We start from the raw sequence: 24,787 nt of genomic DNA, 5'->3' as shown, positions 1-24,787 counted from the left end.
GTGCTCGATATAACGCAATGTCAGCGCATTTTTCTGCACAAGATAAGTAAATATAGTTTTTTTCCCGAGCGCAGAGCTGCTGGAGCTTGTTTCCCAACAGAGCACTTTATAGGCAAACCCACTTTATCAGCGGCCAACACAGCTTTGAAACCTCACCTGAGTTTTAGCTCTCAGTGGTTAAACGCTGGACTTAATTCACTCAGGTTTTGTCTGTCGGGTCACGTTTACTTCACTGTTTTATTTACAACTTTCATTCCACTTTGATCTGCGACAAACTGACGGTTCATCTCTGTTACAGTGTTGGGTTAGACTGCGATATTTTTGTGTTCTTTATGCTGTAGATTTTCACGTCTCTGGAATAGTTGGCAGTATTAAGGATGCTTTTCTGTAAAATCATATTGATATGACCCGTGACATATTCGTAGATGACAGTTAGTCAGCTGTGAAACTCTGGGTTAACTCAGAGAGCTGAAGATATCGTGAAGATGCTGACCTCGCTCCGTGGTGTACAGGGCCGTTTACCCTCATGATTAATATTCACAATAAAAATATGAGCCAAACATCATGAAGTCTGTATGTGTTTCATAGTATCGAACAACCTTTGTTAAAGCCAGCAGTTACTACATGACGGAAACACCAACGTTTTCTCTTTTATGCGTTTATACGCAGGTCAGCTGATTACTGAACAAAAACCCAAAGATCAGTTGTTTTTTTTGTTTGTTTTTTTTTCTGCTCTTGCTCTTGACGAAGGCGGTCGCACTTTTCCTCCTCTCCTCCTCTCCCTTAGCTTCCCTGCTTAGCCTCTTATGTCCTTGTCTAGTCTCGTGTTTTTTGTATTACTTTTCCCTGGAACACTCTCTCACAGTTTGTTTTCTAAAACCTAAAAGAGGAATTATGGATTTGATCAACTGGTCTCTGAATGCAATTGACACCCTTTTCTCAACGAGAAGTCTGGGCTCGGGTGAGCCTGAGTGCTGAAGATATCTACCTATTCGGAACCATGATAACAGGGTTCTGGCTGATCGGAGCTGGCTTGGCCCTGACCTATCGAAGAATTAAGGAAGCGGAACCGGCTGTTCAAACCCCCACAAGGCTGCCCGCTGGGATTGAAACGATGGGACGAGGCGTGAGTTTCTCAAAATGGGCTCATTGAGTGCAGCACGGATAAAATCTTGGAGAACCACACGGCTGCCGTGAATACTCAGAATAAGACCTCTGAGTGCAAACTGATTACATCTCGGAAGGGCTAGCTCGGAATAACATCTCTGAGCAAATTGGACGACATCTCGGGGAGGCACACTGTTGTGAGTTCTCAGAATCGGCTCCTTGAGCAAAAGAATGACAACATCACAGAACGCAAGCATGGCGAAGCTCGCGGCTCTCCAACGGGAGATTGAGAGACCAGTGTTGGACTGTAGAACCAGAGGCGGAGCCAGACATTTGAAACACCTGGGGCTTAGCCCTAAAGGGTAGTATGCATGTGGGATTTTTTTTTTTGGGGGGGGGGTAGAAATGACTGAAAGATTAATAGGCTCTGTTTTGAGTTTTGTTCAAAAAAGAATGACTTCATATAGGGAAAAATATATATCACATGTGCAGGACACCTTAAACTAGTTTTTTAATTAAGCAGCAAGGCAGAACAAAGCTGGGGCTGTATCAAGACACAAGGACTAAACCAACAATTCAACCAGACCCAGAACTGATCCGGAATTAAAACAGGACTACAACAGTAACCAAGACAGAACCAGAATCAGAACTAGATGATAGTAGCACTGAAAATCATCATAGACCTGCACTACACTTATTTTTTAATTCTACCAAAGTACACTATTTAGATTCTGAAAAGTTTATATAATTATTTAGCCTTGTTGTGCAAACAAGCCTGCATAACTTAATAAATATATAACTTGAAAAATAACAAACCTAAAAAGAAACCCTAGGTACGAGATACATGAGTACCTATGATACGGTGATACTTTTGGTAAACAACCATTTGACTAACATGTCTGTCTCACCTGCTCTTGTTCCCTCTCTGTTCCTCTCTCTCCCTCTCTGTGCTGACAATCATCAAATATACAGTGGAAACCAGATATTTACATACTCTTCAGATCAAAACACAAACACTTTTTTAATTGTAACATCAAATCAGACTAAATGTTTATTTTTTTAGATTGATAAATATAAAAAACATATTTGTTAACTTTAACAGTAAAGAGAGAAACTGTCTGTATTTCTTAATTGAAATGGCACCAAATTGTATTCAAAATTGAGCCACACTTATGGAGCTCCACAATTCTTTTCCCTGTGTTTTGGTTGATATCTCTTGATTTTCACATGTCACAGAAACAGGCTCTGTGTTTTGCCTTATATGCATCCACAGCTGTGCCACCAATTTCCTCACATGGACTCTACTAACCTATCAGAAGCTTCTTCAGCTCAGAATGGAATCGTCTGGAGTTTTCTTATTAATTAACAATAAACTTAGTGTATATGTACTCCTAAATTTGATGAAAGTGATAAATATAGACAGCTCTGTCTCTCTTTATTTTGTCATTTAACTAATTCAAAAGATATTTCAATATTTATCCAAAACAAAACAAGTTTACTCTAAACTGATGTTGTACAGTAAAAAAATGTTCTTGTGTTTTCCCTAAAGTGTATGTAAATATCTGGTTTAAACTGTGAATATACTGCTGTGTATTGAAGTTCCTCTTGTTTTGCATAGAAATATACTGAACAACATACAAAGCATAATATATAAAATAACATCTACCTGAGTTTTTTCTTTGAAAGAAGCTCCTTATGTCCATTCTTGTATATCAGTACATTACTGAAACTGATTTATTTAGCCGTGGAGGGAAACAACTGAAAATATGAAATAAACACACATGTAATCTAAGACTCTCTAAAGAAACAGCATTGTTGTTGTTCGGCTTTTCATTTCGCCATTTGTTGATTCACTTGAAGAGCAAGTAACGTAATATGGGTCAAGTGATCAGTTTGACATCAATCTTTCGTGATACACCGTCATATTTACATTATTTGTACCAAGGGCGTAGATTTGGTTTTGGCATTGGTGGGGACGGATGATTCAACCACCGAACTCTGCCCTGTTTCTTTTCTTTTTCCTTTTTGTCTTTGCTTCTTGATAAAAGGGGACAAATATACTTGCCTACATATGCTATTCTACATGCTTTTAAACCATTTAAAATTACAATTCAATATCCAGTGATTCAATAATCACTGGATATTGGTGGGGACATGTCCCTTCCGTCCATGCCAAATCTACACCCTTGATTTGTACAGTATGAATGATTTGCTTTGGTACCTGGTCAAACTTCAGTTCTCCTCTGTCTGCCTGGCTGCACTTCTCCAACAGTGCACTCGCAGGCAGCAGCTCCCCCGCCCCCTCGCTCAGTTGCTTAGTGCCTGAGCTCAGATCATACCAATAATAGGGGGGGATTTACGCACAGTCATAAATTCCCACAGTGTGCACTATGTGCTGTGTAGAACTGCTTTGAAATTCATACGAGTTGTTCGCACTAAAGTAAAAAGCACCATCACTTCATGTGGATACCCTCTCGGCGCCAGCTGTGGTCGCAGGGCTGGAGCTGAACAACAACACCCTGATAACGACTGTGTTTAGACTGTTCTTCCCATTCCATGCAAGGCCACCTGGGTTGGCTGGAAGACTGTTTACTTAGCCTGGCAGGGCGAAGGACACTGTCTCAGCTGAACTCTGGACACATACACACATACATATACACTGATATGCACACACTCATCCCCCCTCCCTTTCCAAACGCCTTCGACGCTTATTCCCTTCCGATGCTGATGGTGGATCAAGGAGACCAGCGCATAGGCTGCAGGCCCGGATGTACTGTCTACATTGGCTGTCTCTCACCCTTTACCCACCCCTGTTGCTTGTCATGTGTTTCTTTGGTGTATTAAGAGTTTTTTTCATGTGCTATGTGCAGAGGTGTTTTTTTCTGTTCTCAAACTGATCTCCTGTTGGAGCTCAGTCTGGGGGAGTTATTTTTCTCCTTATCTTTCCTCATGTGGTGCATTTTCCATTGTTATACCTCTCTGACCTGTCTTCCCCATGTGATGTTTTTGTGTAATGCATGTATGGTCGGAGGGTAAGATGGCGCCGCCATTGTGTGCAATAGGTCGGCAGCCTTATGAAATCTCCCCTTGTGAAACTAATAAAGGTATATCAAATCAAATCAAAATCAAATCAAATTAATCGAATTTATTTGCTCTCTCTCCTCCTTAAACACGTTTTTAATGTTAGTTATAATTCAGAATTGGCGACTGAAACACGTAGGACACATAAGAACATCAGGAAATAACACCCGATAAATATAACCTCAGTAAAAGAAGTCAGTGTCAGCGGGGTTATTACAGCTGTGTACCGGGGCCTGCGCTTTGTCGGCGTGGTAACAACAGCTCGATTGCTGGCGGGCGGCGGGTCTATCCCACGCTTTGCCGTGAGACTGGGCAGACATCTCCGAAATCATCGAAGCACTTTTGCAAAGAGGCTGTATCTTGACAAACCGACCAGACATATGAAGATTAAACCACTACATTCTCGGCTAAAAAAATATTAAAACGTATTTGGTGACACACAAACAGGGTTTTCAAAGTTCAGTTCTGCCGGTTGTTGTGTGCTAAAAACAATGGCCACCAGGCCAAAGCAATGGTTTTGAGTCGATCAGCGTTAACCCCGCCCCCTGAGTTTGATGGGTGAGGCTGACAGATAAAATTATTTCATGGTGAGACCTGAAGGAGCCAACTGTGCCAAAATGAATTAATTAAATACACCATTAAATAATTATTTAAATGTGGAAATAATTAATTAAAATGTGAAATAAATAAATAATTAATTAAATGTGGCAATAATTAATTAATTACATGTGTCGTAAATATTTATGTAATTAATTATTTCCAATGTTAATTAATTATTGCCACATTTAATTAATTATTTAATGGTGTATTTAATTAATTCATTATGGCAGTCCTGGCGTTCCATATGTTTGTTTCTGAGTCATGAGCAAAGATGACCTCTGTTCATCACATTCATTATTCACATGTTGCTAAATAAACTTCTTTGCTGCTTTATGCAGGAATGCTTCTACTCTCCTTTTCATCTTTACGTTTGGCTTGCAGACATTTAAACACATCTGTGAATCTGCCTCCTCCCCTCACTTTTATGTCTTTTATTGTGGTGCCCTGAGTCATTTCAGAAATGTTCTGTTGTGCTTTATTATACACAGGCAAATCATTTAAACATTATATTCCATCGTAAAGAGATGATTGTGAGAACTTGTTCATTATTTGTTCAATAAAAGATTCAGCTGTTACACTTTTCAGTATCTGTTTGTATTTCATGGAATCAACATTTGTGTGCAAGTGCATCAAATATTGCAAAAGTACCAAAAATAAACAAAGACAACTCACAACTGTACAATGTAACTGTTACAGCCTCACTTTGTTTTTTCACTATTTGGAAATATTTTAATGACAATAATACAACCTGATGTGTAAATGTTAGGATGACCACTAGATGGCTTCAATCAGAGCTCCATAAAATAAAAATCTGCAGAACTTCAGAAAGAAACTCTGAGATGTGCTCATCTCTACATAATTAAATAAAACAAAGCATTTTAATCACGACATGAAAAAGAAAATACTCTAAAGTAGTTATTAACGCTTACTGACCTATTATTGCTATTGTACATTACAGATTAGTATGAAGCAACTATGACAGGAGAGTTTTTACTGAGACCATAAAACTACATCTCCCTGATGATGATGATGATGACGAGGATGATGGTGACCATGATGATGATGATGATGATGATGGCGAGTGCTTCACCAGATCTCAAACTGCGTGTGCTCCTTGAAGGCTGCTCTGTGCACGATGTTGTTGCTGAAGAGTCTAGAAAGAGCCCAAAGCAGAGAGAGCAGACGTCACTCACACAGAACAACATGAATCCACGTGAGCTCAGGCTGTGAATGACTCCTCTGAGAGTCTGAGGAGAAACTTCTTCATGTTGGCTCACCGTACAGAGTGGATGGAGGGGTTGATGGAGAGCAGCTGCAGTAACACATCGGTCGAAGCATCGGTGATCTGATTGTGACTCAGACTGTAACACAAACACACCAAGTGGCTCTAAGTGATCGCTGCACATTATATTACTGCAGTGTGTGTGAACAGGCTGATGGGTATTGGTGCCTCCCAGAGCAGGATCAGTGTGTGACACTCACTCCAGGACTTGGACTTTGTGCAGATGTGTGATGAGAGGGAGCAGCAGCTGGTCAGTGAGCTGACAGTGACTGAGGTCCAGCTCTGTCAGCCCATCACACGAGTCCAGCATCTGGACCAAAGCCCCACAGACCCTCTGATCCAGCGTGCTGTGACTGAGATCCAGCTCTCCACCCAGGGCTGTACACAGGGACACCGCCCGCCTCACTGTGTCCCTCTCACTGTTCACAGGAACCAGACACAGCAGCTGGAGGAGGACAGTTTTACTGACTCTAAACAGGAGAAACAAAGAGAAACTGTCAGGATGCATCAACACCATGTGAACCAGCTTCTCTCTGGTTCAGAGTCTTCGGTGGTCTTTCCCACCTGAGGCGGACCCTGTGGAGGACAGGAAACAGCAGGTCCAGCACGCTGTCCTCCACCTCACAGTCTCGCAGGTCCAGCTGTGTGTTCCGGCTGCCCTGTGTCAGGATGGTGGAGACGGCCCTGCAGTCATCAGCAGTCAGACTCAGAGGCTCAGTCTGATCCTCCTCTGGTAGCTCCACACAGGAGGAGCAGGACAGATCCAAGCTGTGCTGCAGAGTCCTCAGCAGGCCTGACGCTGCCTCCTGCTGGACGTCACAGGCAGCACAGCAGTGGATGAACCTCAGCAGCTGGTTCCTGTCAACACTGGAAAGAAACGCATGGAGACAGAAAAACTAAAATTATAGATGCTGGCTTCAATAAAACGAGTTGATCTTTAAAACTAAAGGATTTTTGAGAACAGCATCTATGAACTAGCAGCAAATACATTATTGTAATTAGATTTTGGATTTATGCACAGCACTCTCACTTATTAAGACAAAGTCACACTGAGCCCAGTTTACTGCTTGGGCTGATTGTGCAGGTGGATGTAAACAGATAACAGCTTTAAATGAAAAGGACTCAGTTTATCTGGTAACTTGTTGTTCATAATTTACTGCATTATAATCAGATTACAGGCATCATTTGTCAGCAGTGATGAAGAGTAAATGTCTCCTTTGTGTCCAGGAAGCCACAGAAACACAGCGTGTTGCAGATTATTTTAATGGACCCAATTCAAATGTGTCTGCAGACGAGCTTATGAATTCCAGCCTTCAGCTTATTGTTTGAGCAACTGATAAAAGTAGCCCAGGAGGTGTAATGACAACACTTTATAATAACTGTAATTAATAAAAAGTAAACTTAGACCAATTTTTATTCACTAAGAGTAAAATGACAGTAATGCTAATGATACCATTTAGTAAAACCACAAACGTGACACACAAATCAGAAGCAACGAATCAGAGGCTGCAGTCTGGGAAACACTGAAGATCACCAGAAATGTTTGGGCCTCATTAGTAAACTTCATAGAAGTTATTTCCAATAATATATTTTTAAAGAATTAACTGTATAATTAATGAGAAATTCCAAAGCTGAAGTTTATGAACTTTGTAAATAATTCATGCATATTGTGTATCGACGCGTTTCAGCTTGTGGCCTTCATCAGGGTTATCTGATGACCTCAAGTGTTGCTGGAGTTCCTGATTTGTGAATTCTTTCATCCTCTCCATGCACCTTGGAGGTAGGTGAAGTTGTGCCAGAAATTTTGCTGCATATTGTGTATGACACCCACAAACAGGATGGCTAATGCTAAGTTGCAGGTGTTCAGTGATAAGTCGGCCCTTGTGTGTAAATTAATGCTAAAGAAAAGCTTGTGTGAGTCTCAGAGACTAAACAACAGTCGGGGGCGGGGCATCTGTGATGAAACCCTCAATGTTAAATAGTGAAATAAACATGTGGTCCTCATTAAAGAACACATACTATAGTGATAACATGTTGTTTGTGTCATCAGAGTGTAATTACCGTCTCTTACCAGCTATGATATATAAGATATGAAGCTTTATTTTTACTACATTGTTGTTCATACATGTCGCCACTATGAGCGTTCAGCTGCTCTGGAGTTCCTTTCCTCCTGAGATCAGGAAAACTGAACTCAAAGCCATCTGTTCAAACCAGCTTACTGTCTGTAAACATCAACAACGACTCCAGTTACTGTTTAATCCTGTTTACTGGTCTGTGTTTGTTATGGTGACCCTGAGTTTCTTGTTCAGCTGTTCAAATAATCTTTTCCTCACACTAACAGTAAAATGTTAGCTTGTTTATGAAGCAGTGTAATTATGTTACAATAAAGTGCAGTGTGTTGTTCAGCACTCACAGGTGCAGCACAGAGAAACAAGCTCTAATATCTGACCTGAGATGAGAAACGTTGTCCAGCATGAGGAGGATGGACTCTACTCCCTCTGCTGGTATGGAGGTCCACAGCAGGTTCAGTCTGACTCTGTCTCCGTGTTTGAGGATGAAGATCAGAGCAGCACAGTCCACTGAGTCCAGCTCTCTGCAGCTCAGGTTGATTACATGACCGAGTGACCTCAGCAAACTGGGTACAGCATGACTGTCGTGAGCTCTGTAGAGCTCTCTGATGGCGGTCATCACAAAGCTGGGACTGGGCCTGAAAACAAACAGTTTATTTCCACCTTTGTTTAAAGGATCCATAAAGTGCTGGTTAAAGGTGAGACAGCATTTCAAATCCTCCTGATTAAACAGCAGAAACTGTGTAAAAGGTCAAACTACATTCAGCACCTTTTAAACACAATCCTGTCCAGAAAGGGAAGCAGACGTGTGGTTTCCTCCTGTAAGAACAGGTTCTTTCTCAGGTTCACAGTGATGGTCTGAGCTGACGGCTGCTGCAGCAGATAGTGAAGAAGCTCCCAGCTCAGACAGCAGGAGGTCAGGTCTCCACCAACCTTACTCAAGAAGGACAAAGTCAAGTCCTTGTCCTGGGTTTCATGGAGGAGAGACAGAAGCTGCTGGAAGCTCTCTTCATTCAGTCTGCAGAGATCATAAATATAAAATAAGCTTTAAAGTAAAAATCTACATTTTATTTGTCCTGTGATGTTCAGAAAGACATTTACTTGACTGTTAGAGGACCATCATGGAGCAGCAGAGCAATGAGACCCTGAGCAGGGATGCAGGTCTCAGTCAGGTCTAACAGTCCGACTGTCCAGTATCTCAGCAGGGAAGCCAAACTACTGACGGCCCTCAACAATACTCTGTGTGATGGTCGGGCTTTCTTAGGCTCAAGAGAAAGCTCTTCAACAGCCAGCCGACAGGCTGCTCTGCCTCTTCTTACCCACTGAGACAGCAGCAAGGACATGTCGATGGAAAGCCTGAAGATCAACGAGACAAAAAAGCAGAAATGATGAACACCAAGAGCAAAAGATTCAAAGACAAATGGTGTTAAAAGAACAAGAGAGAGTCATGGTTTCACTTCCTGCCTCAGACGGTGTAGTTGTGTTGTGTGTCTAAAGAGAAGAGCGCCTCCTCTGGCAGACATCTTGCTGGGTGTGAGGATGAGATCCACTTTAGAGCCACACAGTCTGAGAACTCTCCCCACAGACCAGCAGCTCTTCCTGGGTAACTCTCCTGTTAGCAGCAGCTGGAAGCCCAGCAGCTGCAGTAGAGACTCCAGTTGCTGGGACTCCTCTCTGGATCTTACAGACATGGATGTGCACACACTCTGGAAGAACTCTGGACCACAGCTGGAACACAGTGAAGATGGAATCAGACAACATGCTGGAAAAGTTCTGCAAATGAAATCATCATGTCTCTGTGAAGGTTCTCAGTCATCCAGGTCATCGTAGTCAAAGGAATTTGCAAAGAAAAGCGTCTGGACTTCTTTAAGTTGCTTGAAGACGTTTCACCTCTCATCCGAGAAGCTTCTTCAGTTCTAAGGTCAAATGGTGGAGAGTCTCAGATTTAAACCCAGTGGGAGTATCCCCCCAAGGAGGGACAAAAGGACCCCTGATGGTCCTCTAATCACATGAGCCAAGGTGTGAAAGCAGGTGTTGGACCTAATCAGCCAGGGTTTCGGGTGAGCTCATTGTGAAACCTGGCCCCACCTTGTCATGTGAATTCCTGAGGTCAGATGGCCCAGGATGTGAGTGGGCGTTAAGTCGTCTGGGGAGGGAACTCAAAACTGGATTATAGATGGCAGACAGTTGGTGTCGTAAACCCCCGCCTCTGTTCAAAGATGGTCGCTCACAGTGGACTCCAAAACACAGACTTAACAACGTGGTGTATGCTGTACAGTGCAGCGAGGAATGCCCAGACCTCTACATCGGAGAGACCAAACAGCCACTTCACAAGCGCATGGCACAACATAGAAGAGCCACCTCCACAGGACAAGACTCAGCAGTCCATCTGCATCTTAAGGATAAAGGTCACTCTTTCGAGGATGCCAATGTTCACATATTGGACAGAGAGGACAGATGGTTTGAAAGAGGAGTGAAAGAGGCCATCTATGTCCACTGTGAGCGACCATCTTTCAACAGAGGCGGTGGTTTACGACACCAACTGTCTGCCATCTATAATCCAGTTTTGAGTTCCCTCCCCAGACGCCTTAACGCCCACTCACATCCTGGGCCATCTGACCTCAGGAATTCACATGATAGGGTGGGGCCAGGTTTCACAATGAGCTCACCCGAAACCCTGGCTGATTGGGACCCACACCCGTTTTCACACTTCGGCTCATGTGATTAGAGGATCACCAGGGGGTCCTTTGTCCCTCCTTGGGGGGATACTCCCACTGGGTTTAAATCTGGGACTCTCGGCCATTTGACCTTAGAACTGAAGAAGCTTCTCGGATGAGAGGTGAAACGTCTTCAAGCAACTTAAAGAAGTCCAGACGCTTTTCTTTGCAAAGTCCTTTGAAAATCATCATGTCGTATTTACCTGAGCTGTGAGATATAAGGCAGACACTGCAGCAAACTCCTCACTTCACTCTCTTCATCATCTTCTGGCCAGACTCTCAGCTCCACTTGTTTTTTTTCTGGTTGGAGTTTCAGCACTTCCAGAAGGATGGCGAAGTCTGTGTATATGAGATTTATGGACCAGACTGCAGGAGCTGACTGGAAAACTGACTGTAATGATGGAAGGACACTCAGACCTGTTTTAGTCTGATACTCCTTCACATGGGAGTACAGATCCAGCAGGAAATCACTCTGATAATAATCACTGATGTATCTGTCATGAAGAGGGAATGTTTGATATGTGCACACTGATGCTAACAGCTCCAGGATCTTCTCTCCTGTCTGCTGTTCTCTCTCTGCTGCTGCACAGAACAGACTCACAAACAACCTGACTGCTTCATCAACATCTGAACTCCAACGATCAACCCTGTAACAATAAGAAGGAAATATTTAGTGATGATTTGATGTGAGCTGCATAAAAACAGCCACACACTGCAGATGGACTCCATCTCTTCCATGTCCTAAATGTACATGAAGCTCCATGTTAAACACATCTTCCATCAGAGCAGCTCAACACTGTTTCACACTCTTACAACACAAACACTCATCCTGCTCTAACACATCTTCTACATCTGCAGGTGGACACACAAAGTGATGAAGACTCTCTGCTGTCTGAAATCTTCACCTGCTGCTCACTATAGAGCTGCTACCATCATCATCATCATGCTCAGTAAAGTTCAACAAAGTCAGTGAATAAAGTGCAGCTTCAAGTAACTCATTCATTGTGTATTATTGTGTCTGAGGTGTTGCATCTGAGCCACAGGGTTCTTGCTTTCTTTACATTAATATTTTACTTTTATGCATAAACAAAACGGAGACAGAGAATCCCTTCCCTTATGTGAAGAGCATTTCATTTACCTGAGCTGTGAGATATAAGGCAGACACTGCAGGAAACTCCTCACTTCACTCTCTTCATGTGAGCAGTCTGTCAGCTCCACTTGTTTCTTCTCTGGTTGGAGTTTCAACACTTCCAGGAGGATGGAGGTCTTTCTCTCTGAGAGCTTTATGGACCAGACTGCAGGAGCTGAAAATACTGACTGTAATGATGGAAGGACACTCAGACCTGTTTTAGTCTGATACTCCTTCACATGGGAGCACAGATCCAGCAGGAAGTCACACTGATATTTCTTCAGATCATCATCATCATCATGGTTGACATTAAAAGGGTATATATCAAATATGCCCACTGATGCTAACAGCTGCAGGATCTTCTCTCCTGTCTGCTGTTCTCTCTCTGCTGCTGCACAGAACAGACTCACAAAGAACTTCGTTCTGTCTTCATCATCTGACCACTCATCATCATCAACACTGTAACAATAAGAAGGAAACATTTAGTGATGATTTGATGTGAGCTGCAGAAAAACAGCCACACACTGCTGATGGACTTGTCCATGTGTGTCCTGTATATAATGATGCTCCTTGTTTAACACATCAGAGCAGCTGTCTGACTTTAGAGAGTAAAACACTAAATATCAACAATACAGAAACAGAGTAGAACAACAACATCTACAACAGGAGCTTCAACTGCTGCTGACATCACACACCTCTCTGCTGTCTGAAATCTTCATCTGCTGCTCACTATAGAGCTGCTACCATCATCATCATCATGCTCAGCAAAACAAAGTCAGAGATAAAGTGCAGCTTCATGTGACTTATTCATTTACTGAGTTACTTCACTGAAGGACTCGTTGAGTTTGCTTTCATGTTGTTTCCATAGCGATGATGGATTCAGGTGTAAAGGATGTTTTAAGAGCAGCTTTAAACAGGACTGATGTGTCAGCACTGAGCTACGTTCTTCTTCACATCATTTCATGATTCTGCTGCAGGTCAAACATTCAAGTTTCCATCAAACACATGTGTGCACTCCAACACTCTGCTGCATGAGCTCAGTCACATGATCACCTTCATTCACACAACTTACATCAACTTATTGAATTGAACATGAAATCAGTTCATTTCTACACCTATCAAATCTAACTCCAATCCAACCTTTTTAATGAGAATGTCTTTATTTTAGATCCTGTTGTCCTGTTTCAGCATTAAAGGTCATCTGACATTTATAGAAAATAACAAGTCAAAATCGTCACTTTACAAATAATGGAGCTTCAAATATTTCCATCACTTATTTTCACAGCACATATTTTCTTACAGATACAGTGGCTTGCAAAAGTATTCGGCCCCCTTGAACTTTTCCACATTTTGTCACATTACAGCCACAAACATGAATCAATGTTATTGGAATTCCAGGTGAAAGACCAATACAGAGTGGTGTACACGTGAGAAGTGGAACGAAAATCATACATGATTCCAAACATTTATTACAAATAAATAACTGCAAAGTGGGGTGTGCGTAATTATTCAGCCCCCTGAGTCAATACTTTGTAGAACCACCTTTTGCTGCAATTACAGCTGCCAGTCTTTTAGGGTATGTCTCTACCAGCTTTGCACATCTACAGACTGAAATCTTTGCCCATTCTTCTTTGCAAAACAGCTCCACAACTGCCTCAGAGGTTGTCTAAGAGAATATTGGGAGCAACAACACCATGAAGTCCAAAGAACACACCAGACAGGTCAGGGATAAAGTTATTGAGAAATTTAAAGCAGACTTAGGCTACAAAAAGATTTCCCAAGCCTTGAACATCCCACGGAGCACTGTTCAAGCGATCATTCAGAAATGGAAGGAGTATGGCACAACTGTAAACCTACCAAGACAAGGCCGTCCACCTAAACTCACAGGCCGAACAAGGAGAGCGCTGATCAGAAATGCAGCCAAGAGGCCCATGGTGACTCTGGACGAGCTGCAGAGATCTACAGCTCAGGTGGGGGAATCTGTCCATAGGACAACTATTAGTCGTGCACTGCACAAAGTTGGCCTTTATGGAAGAGTGGCAAGAAGAAAGCCATTGTTAACAGAAAACCATAAGAAGTCCCATTTGCAGTTTGCCACAAGCCATGTGGGGACACAGCAAACATGTGGAAGAAGGTGCTCTGGTCAGATGAGACAAAATGGAACTTTTGGCCAAAATGCAAAACGCTATGTGTGGCGGAAACTACTACCACTGCACATCACTCTGAACACACCATCCCCACTGTCAAATATGGTGGTGGCAGCATCATGCTCTGGGGGTGCTTCCCTTCAGCGGGGACATGGAAGCTGGTCAGAGTTGATGGGAAGATGGATGGAGCCAAATACAGGGCAATCTTGGAAGAAAACCTCTTGGAGTCTGCAAAAGACTTGAGACTGGGGCGGAGGTTCACCTTCCAGCAGGACAACGACCCTAAACATAAAGCCAGGGCAACAATGGAATGGTTTAAAACAAAACATATCCATGTGTTAGAATGGCCCAGTCAAAGTCCAGATCTAAATCCAATCGAGAATCTGTGGCAAGATCTGAAAACTGCTGTTCACAAACGCTGTCCATCTAATCTGACTGAGCTGGAGCTGTTTTGCAAAGAAGAATGGGCAAAGATTTCAGTCTCTAGATGTGCAAAGCTGGTAGAGACATACCCTAAAAGACTGGCAGCTGTAATTGCAGCAAAAGGTGGTTCTACAAAGTATTGACTCAGGGGCTGAATAATTACGCACACCCACTTTTCAGTTATTTATTTGTAAAAATGTTTGGAATCATGTATGATTTTCGTTCCACTTCTCACGTGTACACCACTTTGTATTGGTCTTTCATGTGGAATTCCAATAAAACTGATTCATGTTTGTGGCTGTAATGTGACAAAATGTGGAAAAGTTCAAGGGGGCCGAATACTTTTGCAAGCCACTGTATTTAACTCATGTGAAGAAAATTTCCATTTACCTGAGCTGTGAGATATAAGGCAGACACTGCAGCAAACTCCTCACTTCACTCTCTTCATGTGAGCAGCCTCTCAGCTCCACTTGTTTCTTCTCTGGTTGGAGTTTCAGCACTTCCAGAAGGATGGCGAAGTCTGTGTATATGAGATTTATGGACCAGACTGCAGGAGCTGACTGGAAAACTGACTGTAATGATGGAAGGACACTCAGACCTGTTTTAGTCTGATACTCCTTCACATGGGAGTACAGATCCAGCAGGAAATCACTCTGATATTTCTTCAGATCATCATCATCATGGTTGACATTAAAAGGGTATATATCAAATATGCCCACTGATGCTAACAGCTCCAGGATCTTCTCTCCTGTCTGCTGCTCTCTCTCTGCTGCTGCACAGAACAGACTCACAAACAACCTGACTGCTTCATGTAACCACCAAGCATCAACACTGTAACAATAAGAAGGAAACATTTAGTGATGATTTGATGTGAGCTGCATAAAAACAGCCACACACTGCTGATGGACTCCATCTCTTCCATGTCCTAAATGTACATGAAGCTCCATGTTAAACACATCTTCCATCAGAGCAGCTCAACACTGTTTCACACTCTTACAACACAAACACTCATCCTGCTCTAACACATCTTCTACATCTGCAGGTGGACACACAAAGTGATGAAGACTCTCTGCTGTCTGAAATCTTCACCTGCTGCTCACTATAGAGCTGCTACCATCATCATCATCATGCTCAGTAAAGTTCAACAAAGTCAGTGAATAAAGTGCAGCTTCAAGTAACTCATTCATTGTGTATTATTGTGTCTGAGGTGTTGCATCTGAGCCACAGGGTTCTTGCTTTCTTTACATTAATATTTTACTTTTATGTATAAACAAAACGGAGACAGAGAATCCCTTCCCTTATGTGAAGAGCATTTCATTTACCTGAGCTGTGAGATATAAGGCAGACACTGCAGGAAACTCCTCACTTCACTCTCTTCATGTGAGCAGTCTGTCAGCTCCACTCGTTTCTTCTCTGGTTGGAGTTTCAGCACTTCCAGGAGGATGGAGGTCTTTCTCTCTGAGAGCTTCATGAACCAGATTGCAGGAGCTGAAAATACTGACTGTAATGATGGAAGGACACTCAGACCTGTTTTAGTCTGATACTCCTTCACATGGGAGTACAGATCCAGCAGGAAGTCACACTGATGTTTCTTCAGATCATCAACATCATCATCGTTGACATTAAAAGGGTATATATCAAATATGCCCACTGATGCTAACAGCTCCAGGATCTTCTCTCCTGTCTGCTGTTCTCTCTCTGCTGCTGCACAGAACAGACTCACAAAGAACTTCGTTCTGTCTTCATCATCTGACCACTCATCATCATCAACACTGTAACAATAAGAAGGAAACATTTAGTGATGATTTGATGTGAGCTGCAGAAAAACAGCCACACACTGCTGATGGACTCCCAGTATACATACACTGTTGTGTCTTTAAACAATAAGAAACTCCAGATGAGTTCATTCTGAGCTTAACTGAGTCCACTTGAGTAAACTGGTGACACAGCTGTGGGTGCATATAAAGGCACAGCCCACACACAGAGCCTCTTTCTATAACATCACGGGGAAATCACCAGAAAGCAACCAGGACATCAGAGAAAACATTGGGGCTCAGCCTGTTTCCAGATGCCTGAAGGTCCCACTTTCATCCACAAGTATAAAATCACGGGAATACCACCATATTGTAGCAAACACTAAGGAAGTGTATGTATACTTCTGACTTTGAGGAAAGTAATTTAAAAGAATGCATCCAAATATTTCACATTTCACAAATACAAAAAATCTGTTACTATTTATTGATCTACAACAAAAAAGTTTACTGTCAAACTTTAAATTAGAGTAAAGAAACAAATGTTTTGTGTTTCTTATGAAGTGTATGCAAATATCTGCTTTCAGCTGTATCTCTCAGCCTGGGAATGCTTTGCTGTTTCTCTGGACAAGCTGTAGGATGTGTGTGTGTGTGTGTGTGTGGGGATGAGAGGTGAAAACGTCTTCAAGCAACTTAAAAAGTCCAGGCGCTTTTCTTTGCAAAGTCCTTTGAAAATCATCATGTCGTATTTACCTGAGCTGTGAGATATAAGGCAGACACTGCAGCAAACTCCTCACTTCACTCTCTTCATCATCTTCTGGCCAGACTCTCAGCTCCACTTGTTTTTTTTCTGGTTGGAGTTTCAGCACTTCCAGAAGGATGGCGAAGTCTGTGTATATGAGATTTATGGACCAGACTGCAGGAGCTGACTGGAAAACTGACTGTAATGATGGAAGGACACTCAGACCTGTTTTAGTCTGATACTCCTTCACATGGGAGTACAGATCCAGCAGGAAATCACTCTGATAATAATCACTGATGTATCTGTCATGAAGAGGGAATGTTTGATATGTGCACACTGATGCTAACAGCTGCAGGATCTTCTCTCCTGTCTGCTGTTCTCTCTCTGCTGCTGCACAGAACAGACTCACAAACAACCTGACTGCTTCATCAACATCTGAACTCCAACGATCAACCCTGGAACAATAAGAAGGAAACATTTAGTGATGATTTGATGTGAGCTGCATAAAAACAGCCACACACTGCTGATGGACTCCATCTTTTCCATGTGTGTCCTGTATATAATATAAGTCCATTTTAAAGCCGTCTTCTATTAGCAGCTGAACATAGTATTTAGACTGTTACTGACTCACAGCCAGTGTTGGGTAGGTTAGTTTTTAAATGTATCCCACTACAGATTACATGCCCCAAAATGTAGTTTGTAACGTATTCTGAATACTTTGGATTACTTACTATATTATCATGCTTTATACAACTAATGAATGTACTATTGCTGTGTGATTTATTACTATTACTGAAGGTTACTCACCATAACAATACCCCCTAGATTTGCAGTTTATTTCCCACCTCAAACCTTTAGTAAACAATTAAACAAATAAAAGTAAACTGTAATAATTCAATTGTAGCAATAAAATACACTACTACCTCTTTTAAGCTCCGTCCACACCTATACAGGTATTTTGGAAAACGCAGCTTTTTCTATGTGTTTGGGCCTTTTGTCCACACGTAAACGCTGTTTTGATTAATCGAAAACTGAGATTTTTAAAAACTCCTTTTTTTGCGTTTTAGTGGATGAGGAATACGGGGTTCATCACGCAACCTCAAAAGTTGTGCGTCTTTTTTCACGTCACGTTTTTCACGTCTTACTATTTGTGGTTTTTACACGCTTACACATGCAGTTACTATCCCTCCATTTAGAAAGGCAGAGGCGTCATTATTTTATGTATGCAGCGGTCTCTCGTTTATCGCGATAGGTGAAATCTGTGAAGTAGTCAGCTTTATTTTTTACAATTATTATAGATGTTTGAAGGCTGTAAAAGCCCTCACTTAGGGCTGCTAAGTTAATCGAATTTTAATCGTGATTACGATCTGGGCTTTCAACAATCATTAAAAATGACTGAGCCGATTATTAGCTCCTCCTCTCGCGCTGCTCCGTGTGGCAAATCGAGCGCACCTCTCTGCGTTTCGAACACGCGTCACAACAATTAAGAGGACCCGAGGGAAGCTCGGAAAGCCAGTGTTGCCAACTTAGCGACTTTGTCGCTATATTTAGCGAGTTTTCAGACCCCTTAGCAACGTTTTTTTCGAAAAAGCGACTAGCGACAAATCTGGCGACTTTTTCTGGTGTTATTGGAGACTTATTTATGACGACTTTTTGACGTGAAAGCGCATATCGCTCTTACTCTCAATAAGCAGCAGGTGCTGCCGTGGGCACCTCACCCGTTCCAAAGCGCTCACAGGTGGAGGATAGTCCTCACGCAGCTGCTATCAGGGCAGGAGATGTTCACACCTATGCGTCCAAACTGCAAATGAATCGCGCATGAGCGAAGCCGCTGCTCCCACACTGACTGTAACGCAGTCAGGTCTTCTTTTACTTTTATGTTGTTTTGTGGATCACAAGGTTTAAAACTACTTATAAACACACACACACAAAGTAACTCTACCAGAGTGCCTATTTCGGATCACTTTTGCCGGTCCAAGCCCGGGTGAAGGAGCAGGGTTGGAATTGTGACATTGAAAAACAATAATTGCTAAAAGACATTTAATTTGTAGTTCTAAATAAATTATAAATGCATTTAAGACGTTTTTTTACTGACTTTATGTCTCTTCCACGATGTTATTTATCTCTCCAACAGCATAGGTTACAATTACATTAGCGTGACCAATTATGCAAATGAGGCGATGACATCATTTAGCGACTTCTAGGACAGCCAATAGCAATTTTCCTTACTGATGAGTTGGCAACACTGCGGAAAGCTCGGAAAGCTAAGCAGAAGTTATTTGGTGAGGAGAGGATAATGGCTGCTGAAGAAAGAATGCCGTTGGTTGAAAAGAGAGGTAAAACGACTTCAGTGGTGTGGAAACATTATGGGTTCATGAGTCAGGCGTGGATCAAGTAGACATAGTGTGGAAACTTTGCTACGGTGTCGTAGCTGCACCACAGAGCAACACTACAAATTTATTCAATCATTTGAAGACCGCTCACAAAGTGACATACGATCAGACAATGAAGGAACATAGAGAAAAACTCTTGAAAACACCTGCTTCATCCTCACAGACCTCCATTCACGCTACCCTGTACAACGCGACTAAATATCCCACCAGCTCCCAGAGACACAAGGAGATAACAAACGCGGTAACGTTTTCCTCTCCAAAGACCACTGCTCAATTAACACAGTGAACAACCAGTATTATGCAGGATTTTGAAGTTCACTAAACACAGATGTTTACGTTTTTCATTTATTTTTTATATTGCAAACATTTGCACTGTTATCAGTATTTGCACACTATTTTATATTATTTTTTGACATCTTTAAAGCCATTATTCAATACATTGTTATTGTTAAATAAATATCGTCAAATAATCGAGATCTCAATTTCAGTGGAAATAATCGTGATTATCATTTTTGCCATAATCGAGCAGCCCTACCCTCACTACATGCTTTATATGCTTTTCTCAGACAGGCGTGAACATTTTCACTCTTTTCTCTCTTGTTCAAACACAAAGTTCAAACCTTGGTAGAAAAATAAGTCCAGTATTATAGAATGAAACCAAAGATCAAACCCTGTTTTCAGAACATGGGAATAGAGCACCTGCAGAGAATTCAGCAATAATGAATTAATGGTACGGAAGTAGACGAAGCAAGAAGAATGAGTAAAGTTTGACTTCTCTGACTGATTTGTTTTGCTTAATGCGCCTTATAATCTGAAAAATGCTGTAACTTCTACCTTCCTTTAGCATGTCCAGAAGTCCAACTTTGTGTGCAATGATTAGCATCTTCCTCTGCCTGTTGAGTGCTACCGCAGGAGCCTTTGATGGTGCAAAATGTTTTTTCAACATAATTGTGTTTGTTGGGGAGCAAACTTACAAACATACAGTACAGAAAAAAAAAAAAAGTTAAGATGGCGCTGGACTGACGGCAGCCTTTCCAAGTAGCTCTTTCAACACCGCACCTTTTCTTAACTTTTAACTTTTTTAGACTAGGCTTTCAAACTTTATTTCACCTTCCTCTAGTTACTCTACTTCTAACTCTTAGATATAGCGATACGAGATGGATAATGCACTTTTTAAAACTTCTGGAACCAGCTCCTTCATCTATTCGAGAGCGGAGCTGCTGGCACTAAGAACAAAGGAACAGACCAGGATGAGACACAATATCCCGGCTGAGATAAAGAGGAGCTACAGAGGCTGCAAGGCTGGAGTGAGGAAAGCGGATCACCGGAGGCGATTCAAACCATCAATCCCGACAGTGATAATGGGCAACGTGAACTCGCTACAGAATAAAATGGATGAACTGTGTGCTCTGAACAACCACCGACTATACCGTGAGTGCAGTCTGTTTATCTTTACGGAGACGTGGCTAACCGAGCTAATGCCACAGGCTAACGTAGACCTATGCAGTTTCACATCCGTGAGAGCCGATAGGGACACACAGGCCAGCGGAAAAAGCAGAGGTGGGGGACTCACTGTCTACGTTAACAACAGATCCTGCAACCCTGGACACGCAGTGTTGCCAACTCCTCAGTAAGGAAAATCGCTATTGGGTGTCCCACAAGTCGCTAGAAGTCGCTAAATGAAGTCATCGCCTAATTTGCATAATTGGTCACGCTAATGTAATTGTAACATACGTTGTTGGAGAGAGAAATAATATCGTGGAAGAGACATAAAGTGAGTAAAAAACGTCCTAAATGCAGTTTTAATTTGTAGTTCTAAATAAATTCTATTTCTTTTAGTAATTATTGTTTTTTAATGTCACAATTCCAACCCTGCTCCCTTATCTGGGTTTGGACCGGCAAAAGTGACCCGAAATTGGCACTCTGGTAGAGTTACTTTGTGTGTGTGTGTTTATAAGTAGTTTTAAAGCTTGTGATCCACAAAACAGCATAAGAGTAAAAGAAGAACTGACTGCGTTACAGTCAGTGCGGGAGCAGCAGCTTCGCTCATGCGCGATTCATTTGCAGTTTGAACGCATAGGTGTGAACATCTCCTGCCCTGATAGCAGCTGGGGGAGGACTATCCTCCACCTGTGAGTGCTTTGGCACGGGTGAGGTGCCCACGGCAGCACCGCTGCTTGTTGAGAGTAAGAGTGGCACGCGTTTTCACGTCAAAATGTCATCATAAATAAGTCTCCAATAATACCAGAAAAAGTCGCCAGATTTGTCGCTAGTCGCTTTTTAGAAAAAAAAGTCGCTAAGGGGTCTGAAAACTCGCTAAATATAGCGACTAAGTCGCTAAGTTGGCAACACTGTGGACACGTCTCCGTTAAAGTATCTGTATGCCGTCCGGACCTGGAGCTGCTAGCCGTTAGCTTGCGGCCATATTATTAACCTCGGGAGTTCAGTCATGTGATCTGTGTGTGTGTTTACATCCCTCCGAGGGCCGACGCAGCAGCTGCCTGTGAGAAAATACACACAGTTACAGCAAGACTGCACACACAACACCCCGAGGCTTTCATTATTATATCTGGAGACTTTAATCATGCCACACTGAATTCTACTCTGGCTGCTTTTCACCAGTTTGTGAATTGTCCCACAAGGAGCAACAGGACAATTGACCTACTGTATGCCAATGTGAGAGATGCAAACAGAGCCACCCCCCTCCCCCCACTAGGGAAGTCAGACCACAACCTGGTTTACCTACAGCCACAATACACACCCCTCGTCCAAAGGCAGCCTGTCACAACGCGCTCCATCAGGAGATGGACCCCAGAAAAGGAGGATGCTCTGAGAGACTGCTATGACACCACAGACTGGGATGTGCTTCTGAGCCCACATGGTGAGGACATAGAGGGGGCGACACACTGTCTGACGGACTACCTCAACTTTTGTGTGGACACGGTCGCCCCTGCTAAGACGGTACGGTGTTATCCTAATAACAAACCGTGGGTAAGACAGGAAGTCAAAGCTGTCCTCAACATGAAGAAGAAGGCTTTCAGGAGCAAAGTGAAGGAGGAGATGAAAGCAGCACAACGGGAGGTGCAACGCTGCCTGAGGGAAGCAAAGGACACCTACAGGAGGAAGGTGGAGCAGAAGTTGGAGAGGAACAATATGAGGGAGGCCTGGGATGGTGTGAAAATCATCACAGGCCACAACACCAAGAACAACACAGTGGGGGGGACTGTGGAGAAGGCCAACGAACTCAACTACTTCTTCAACAGGTTTGACCAGCCCACAACCCCCCCACCCTCACCCTCACCTTTACTACAGACCTCTCCCCACTCTCCTACCTCTCTCGCTTCGCTTCGCCCCAGAAAGGCAGCAGGCCCAGACAAGGTGTGTCCTAGGATGCTTAAGGCGTGTGCTGCTGAACTTGGGCAGCCGCTACAACGAGTCTTCAATCTCAGTCTGCGACCGGGGAGAGCGCCCGCCCTATGGAAGACATCCTGCATCATCCCGGTCCCCAAAATGAACCGGCCCAATGAGCTGAATGACTTCCGACCGGTGGCACTGACGTCACATCTTATGAAGACTCTAGAGCGGCTCTTCCTCAACCTCCTCCAACCACAGGTACAACTTGCCCAGGACCCACTACAGTTCGCATACAAGGCGGATGTCGGAGTGGAGGATGCCATCCTGTACCTCCTACATAGAGCCCACTCACACCTGGACGGGGGAAAAGGCATGGTCAGGATCCTGTTTCTTGACTTTTCCAGTGCCTTTAATACCATCCGGCCCTGTCTGCTCCAGGAAAAACTGAACAGGATGCAGGTGGACCCCTGCCTGGTCGCTTGGATCTCCGACTACCTCACTGACAGACCACAGTATGTCAGGCTGAAGAACATCACGTCGGACACTGTGGTCAGCAGCACAGGAGCACCACAGGGAACTGTGCTGTCCCCTCTTCTCTTCACCCTGTACACCTCTGACTTCTGCTACAACTCTGAATTATGCCACATTCAGAAGTTTGCAGACGACACAGCCATCATGGGGTGTATCTGGGATGACCAGGAAGAGGAGTACAGGAGCCTGGTGAGGAACTTTGTCACATGGAGTCACACAAACCACCTGCAACTCAACACCTCAAAGACTGGTTGGGAGGTCCAGAGAAGGTCCACTGCCAGTTCAGATAGAGGGGGAGGAGGTGGAGGTGGTCAACAAGTACAAGTACCTCGGGCTGTGGGTGGACAACAAACTGGACTGGTCATGCAACACAGAGCACCTGTATAAAAAAGCCCAAAACAGACTTTACTTCCTCAGGAGGCTGAGGTCTTTTAACATCTGCAGGAAGCTCCTGAGGATGTTTTACCAGTCAGTGGTTGCTGGAGTACTTTTCTATGCTGTGGTGTGCTGGGGGAGCAGCACAGCAAAGAAAGACTCATCCAGGCAGGAGAAACTGATCAGGAAGGCTGGCTCTGTGGTCGGCATGAAGCTGGACACTCTGGTGACAGTGGCAGAGAAAAGGACACTAAAAAAACTGCTAGACATTATGGACAATGCTGGGCATCCTCTGCACACGGCCATAAACAAACAGAAGAGTCTGTTCAGTGACAGGTTGCTTCTCCCAAAGACAAGAACCAACAGACTTAAAAACTCCTTTGTCCCACACGCCATCAGACTGTTTAACTCCTCTCTGGAGGGGAGAGGGAGGGGAAACAGGGGGACAAAGGAGGGGGCAATAACTAAGCTGTAGTGCCTCTTCACTACACAATACCTTTTGTGCAATACTTTTTTTTAATAGTCAACGGTGCAATAGACTTCAATACTTGAAATGTGCAATTCCCTTGTATTCTTATTCCTATTTATTCTATCTATTCTATCTATTTACCCCGTTCGTATATTTTATTTATATATGTCTCTGTATTTATATACGTGTATATATATAATATTCTGCTCACGTTCTGTAACTTCTGCGGTGCTGTGCTTTTGGAAACCGAATTTCCCAGAGGAACCCACCCGAGGGATTAATAAAGTTTTATCTTATCTTATCTTATCTTATCTTATCTTACTTACAGCAGAGTCACACAGCTAGGATCGAAGATTTATGTAAATTTGACAAGCTGAATGCAGTCCGTACTGTACGGGAGACACGGCACAAGATTGATTGGTAATGGTCTACAGCAAATCAGGACGCAGAACACAATGCGCTTTAAAAAAAGAAACTTGCATAATTGCAGGGACTACACTGCCCATGAGGCTCCCGTCTTTAGGGCTATGCCTGTAACACTGCTCATATTACCTTCATATTAAATATTTATTCATATTTTTTTTAATTTTATTTAATAACTGTACAGTACTCTGTTT

The 24,787-nt window shown here is 43.0% G+C and overlaps 1 protein-coding gene across 1 annotated transcript in view; it reads right to left on the bottom strand.

The window, feature by feature from the left end:
- Nucleotides 1-5,233: 5,233 nt before the first annotated feature.
- The window catches only part of LOC116333338, a 41,530-nt gene continuing 21,976 nt past the window's right edge, over nucleotides 5,234-24,787 (bottom strand). Inside the window, exons 3-15 of the mRNA XM_039608521.1 lie at nucleotides 17,060-17,503; nucleotides 15,878-16,327; nucleotides 15,154-15,386; nucleotides 14,946-15,075; nucleotides 11,060-11,503; nucleotides 9,604-9,867; nucleotides 9,241-9,495; nucleotides 8,909-9,157; nucleotides 8,520-8,777; nucleotides 6,635-6,937; nucleotides 6,271-6,540; nucleotides 6,066-6,149; nucleotides 5,234-5,941 (exon numbers count right to left, since the gene is read on the bottom strand). Coding sequence (XP_039464455.1) covers nucleotides 5,875-5,941; nucleotides 6,066-6,149; nucleotides 6,271-6,540; nucleotides 6,635-6,937; nucleotides 8,520-8,777; nucleotides 8,909-9,157; nucleotides 9,241-9,495; nucleotides 9,604-9,867; nucleotides 11,060-11,503; nucleotides 14,946-15,075; nucleotides 15,154-15,386; nucleotides 15,878-16,327; nucleotides 17,060-17,503 — 3,451 coding nt within the window. The 3' untranslated portion in view covers nucleotides 5,234-5,874. The remainder of the gene's footprint in view (nucleotides 5,942-6,065; nucleotides 6,150-6,270; nucleotides 6,541-6,634; nucleotides 6,938-8,519; nucleotides 8,778-8,908; nucleotides 9,158-9,240; nucleotides 9,496-9,603; nucleotides 9,868-11,059; nucleotides 11,504-14,945; nucleotides 15,076-15,153; nucleotides 15,387-15,877; nucleotides 16,328-17,059; nucleotides 17,504-24,787) is intronic.

The sequence above is a fragment of the Oreochromis aureus genome, linkage group 3, assembly GCF_013358895.1.
Source record: "Oreochromis aureus strain Israel breed Guangdong linkage group 3, ZZ_aureus, whole genome shotgun sequence".
NCBI lineage: Eukaryota > Metazoa > Chordata > Actinopteri > Cichliformes > Cichlidae > Oreochromis > Oreochromis aureus.
This window is presented reverse-complemented; position numbering and strand designations above follow the sequence as displayed.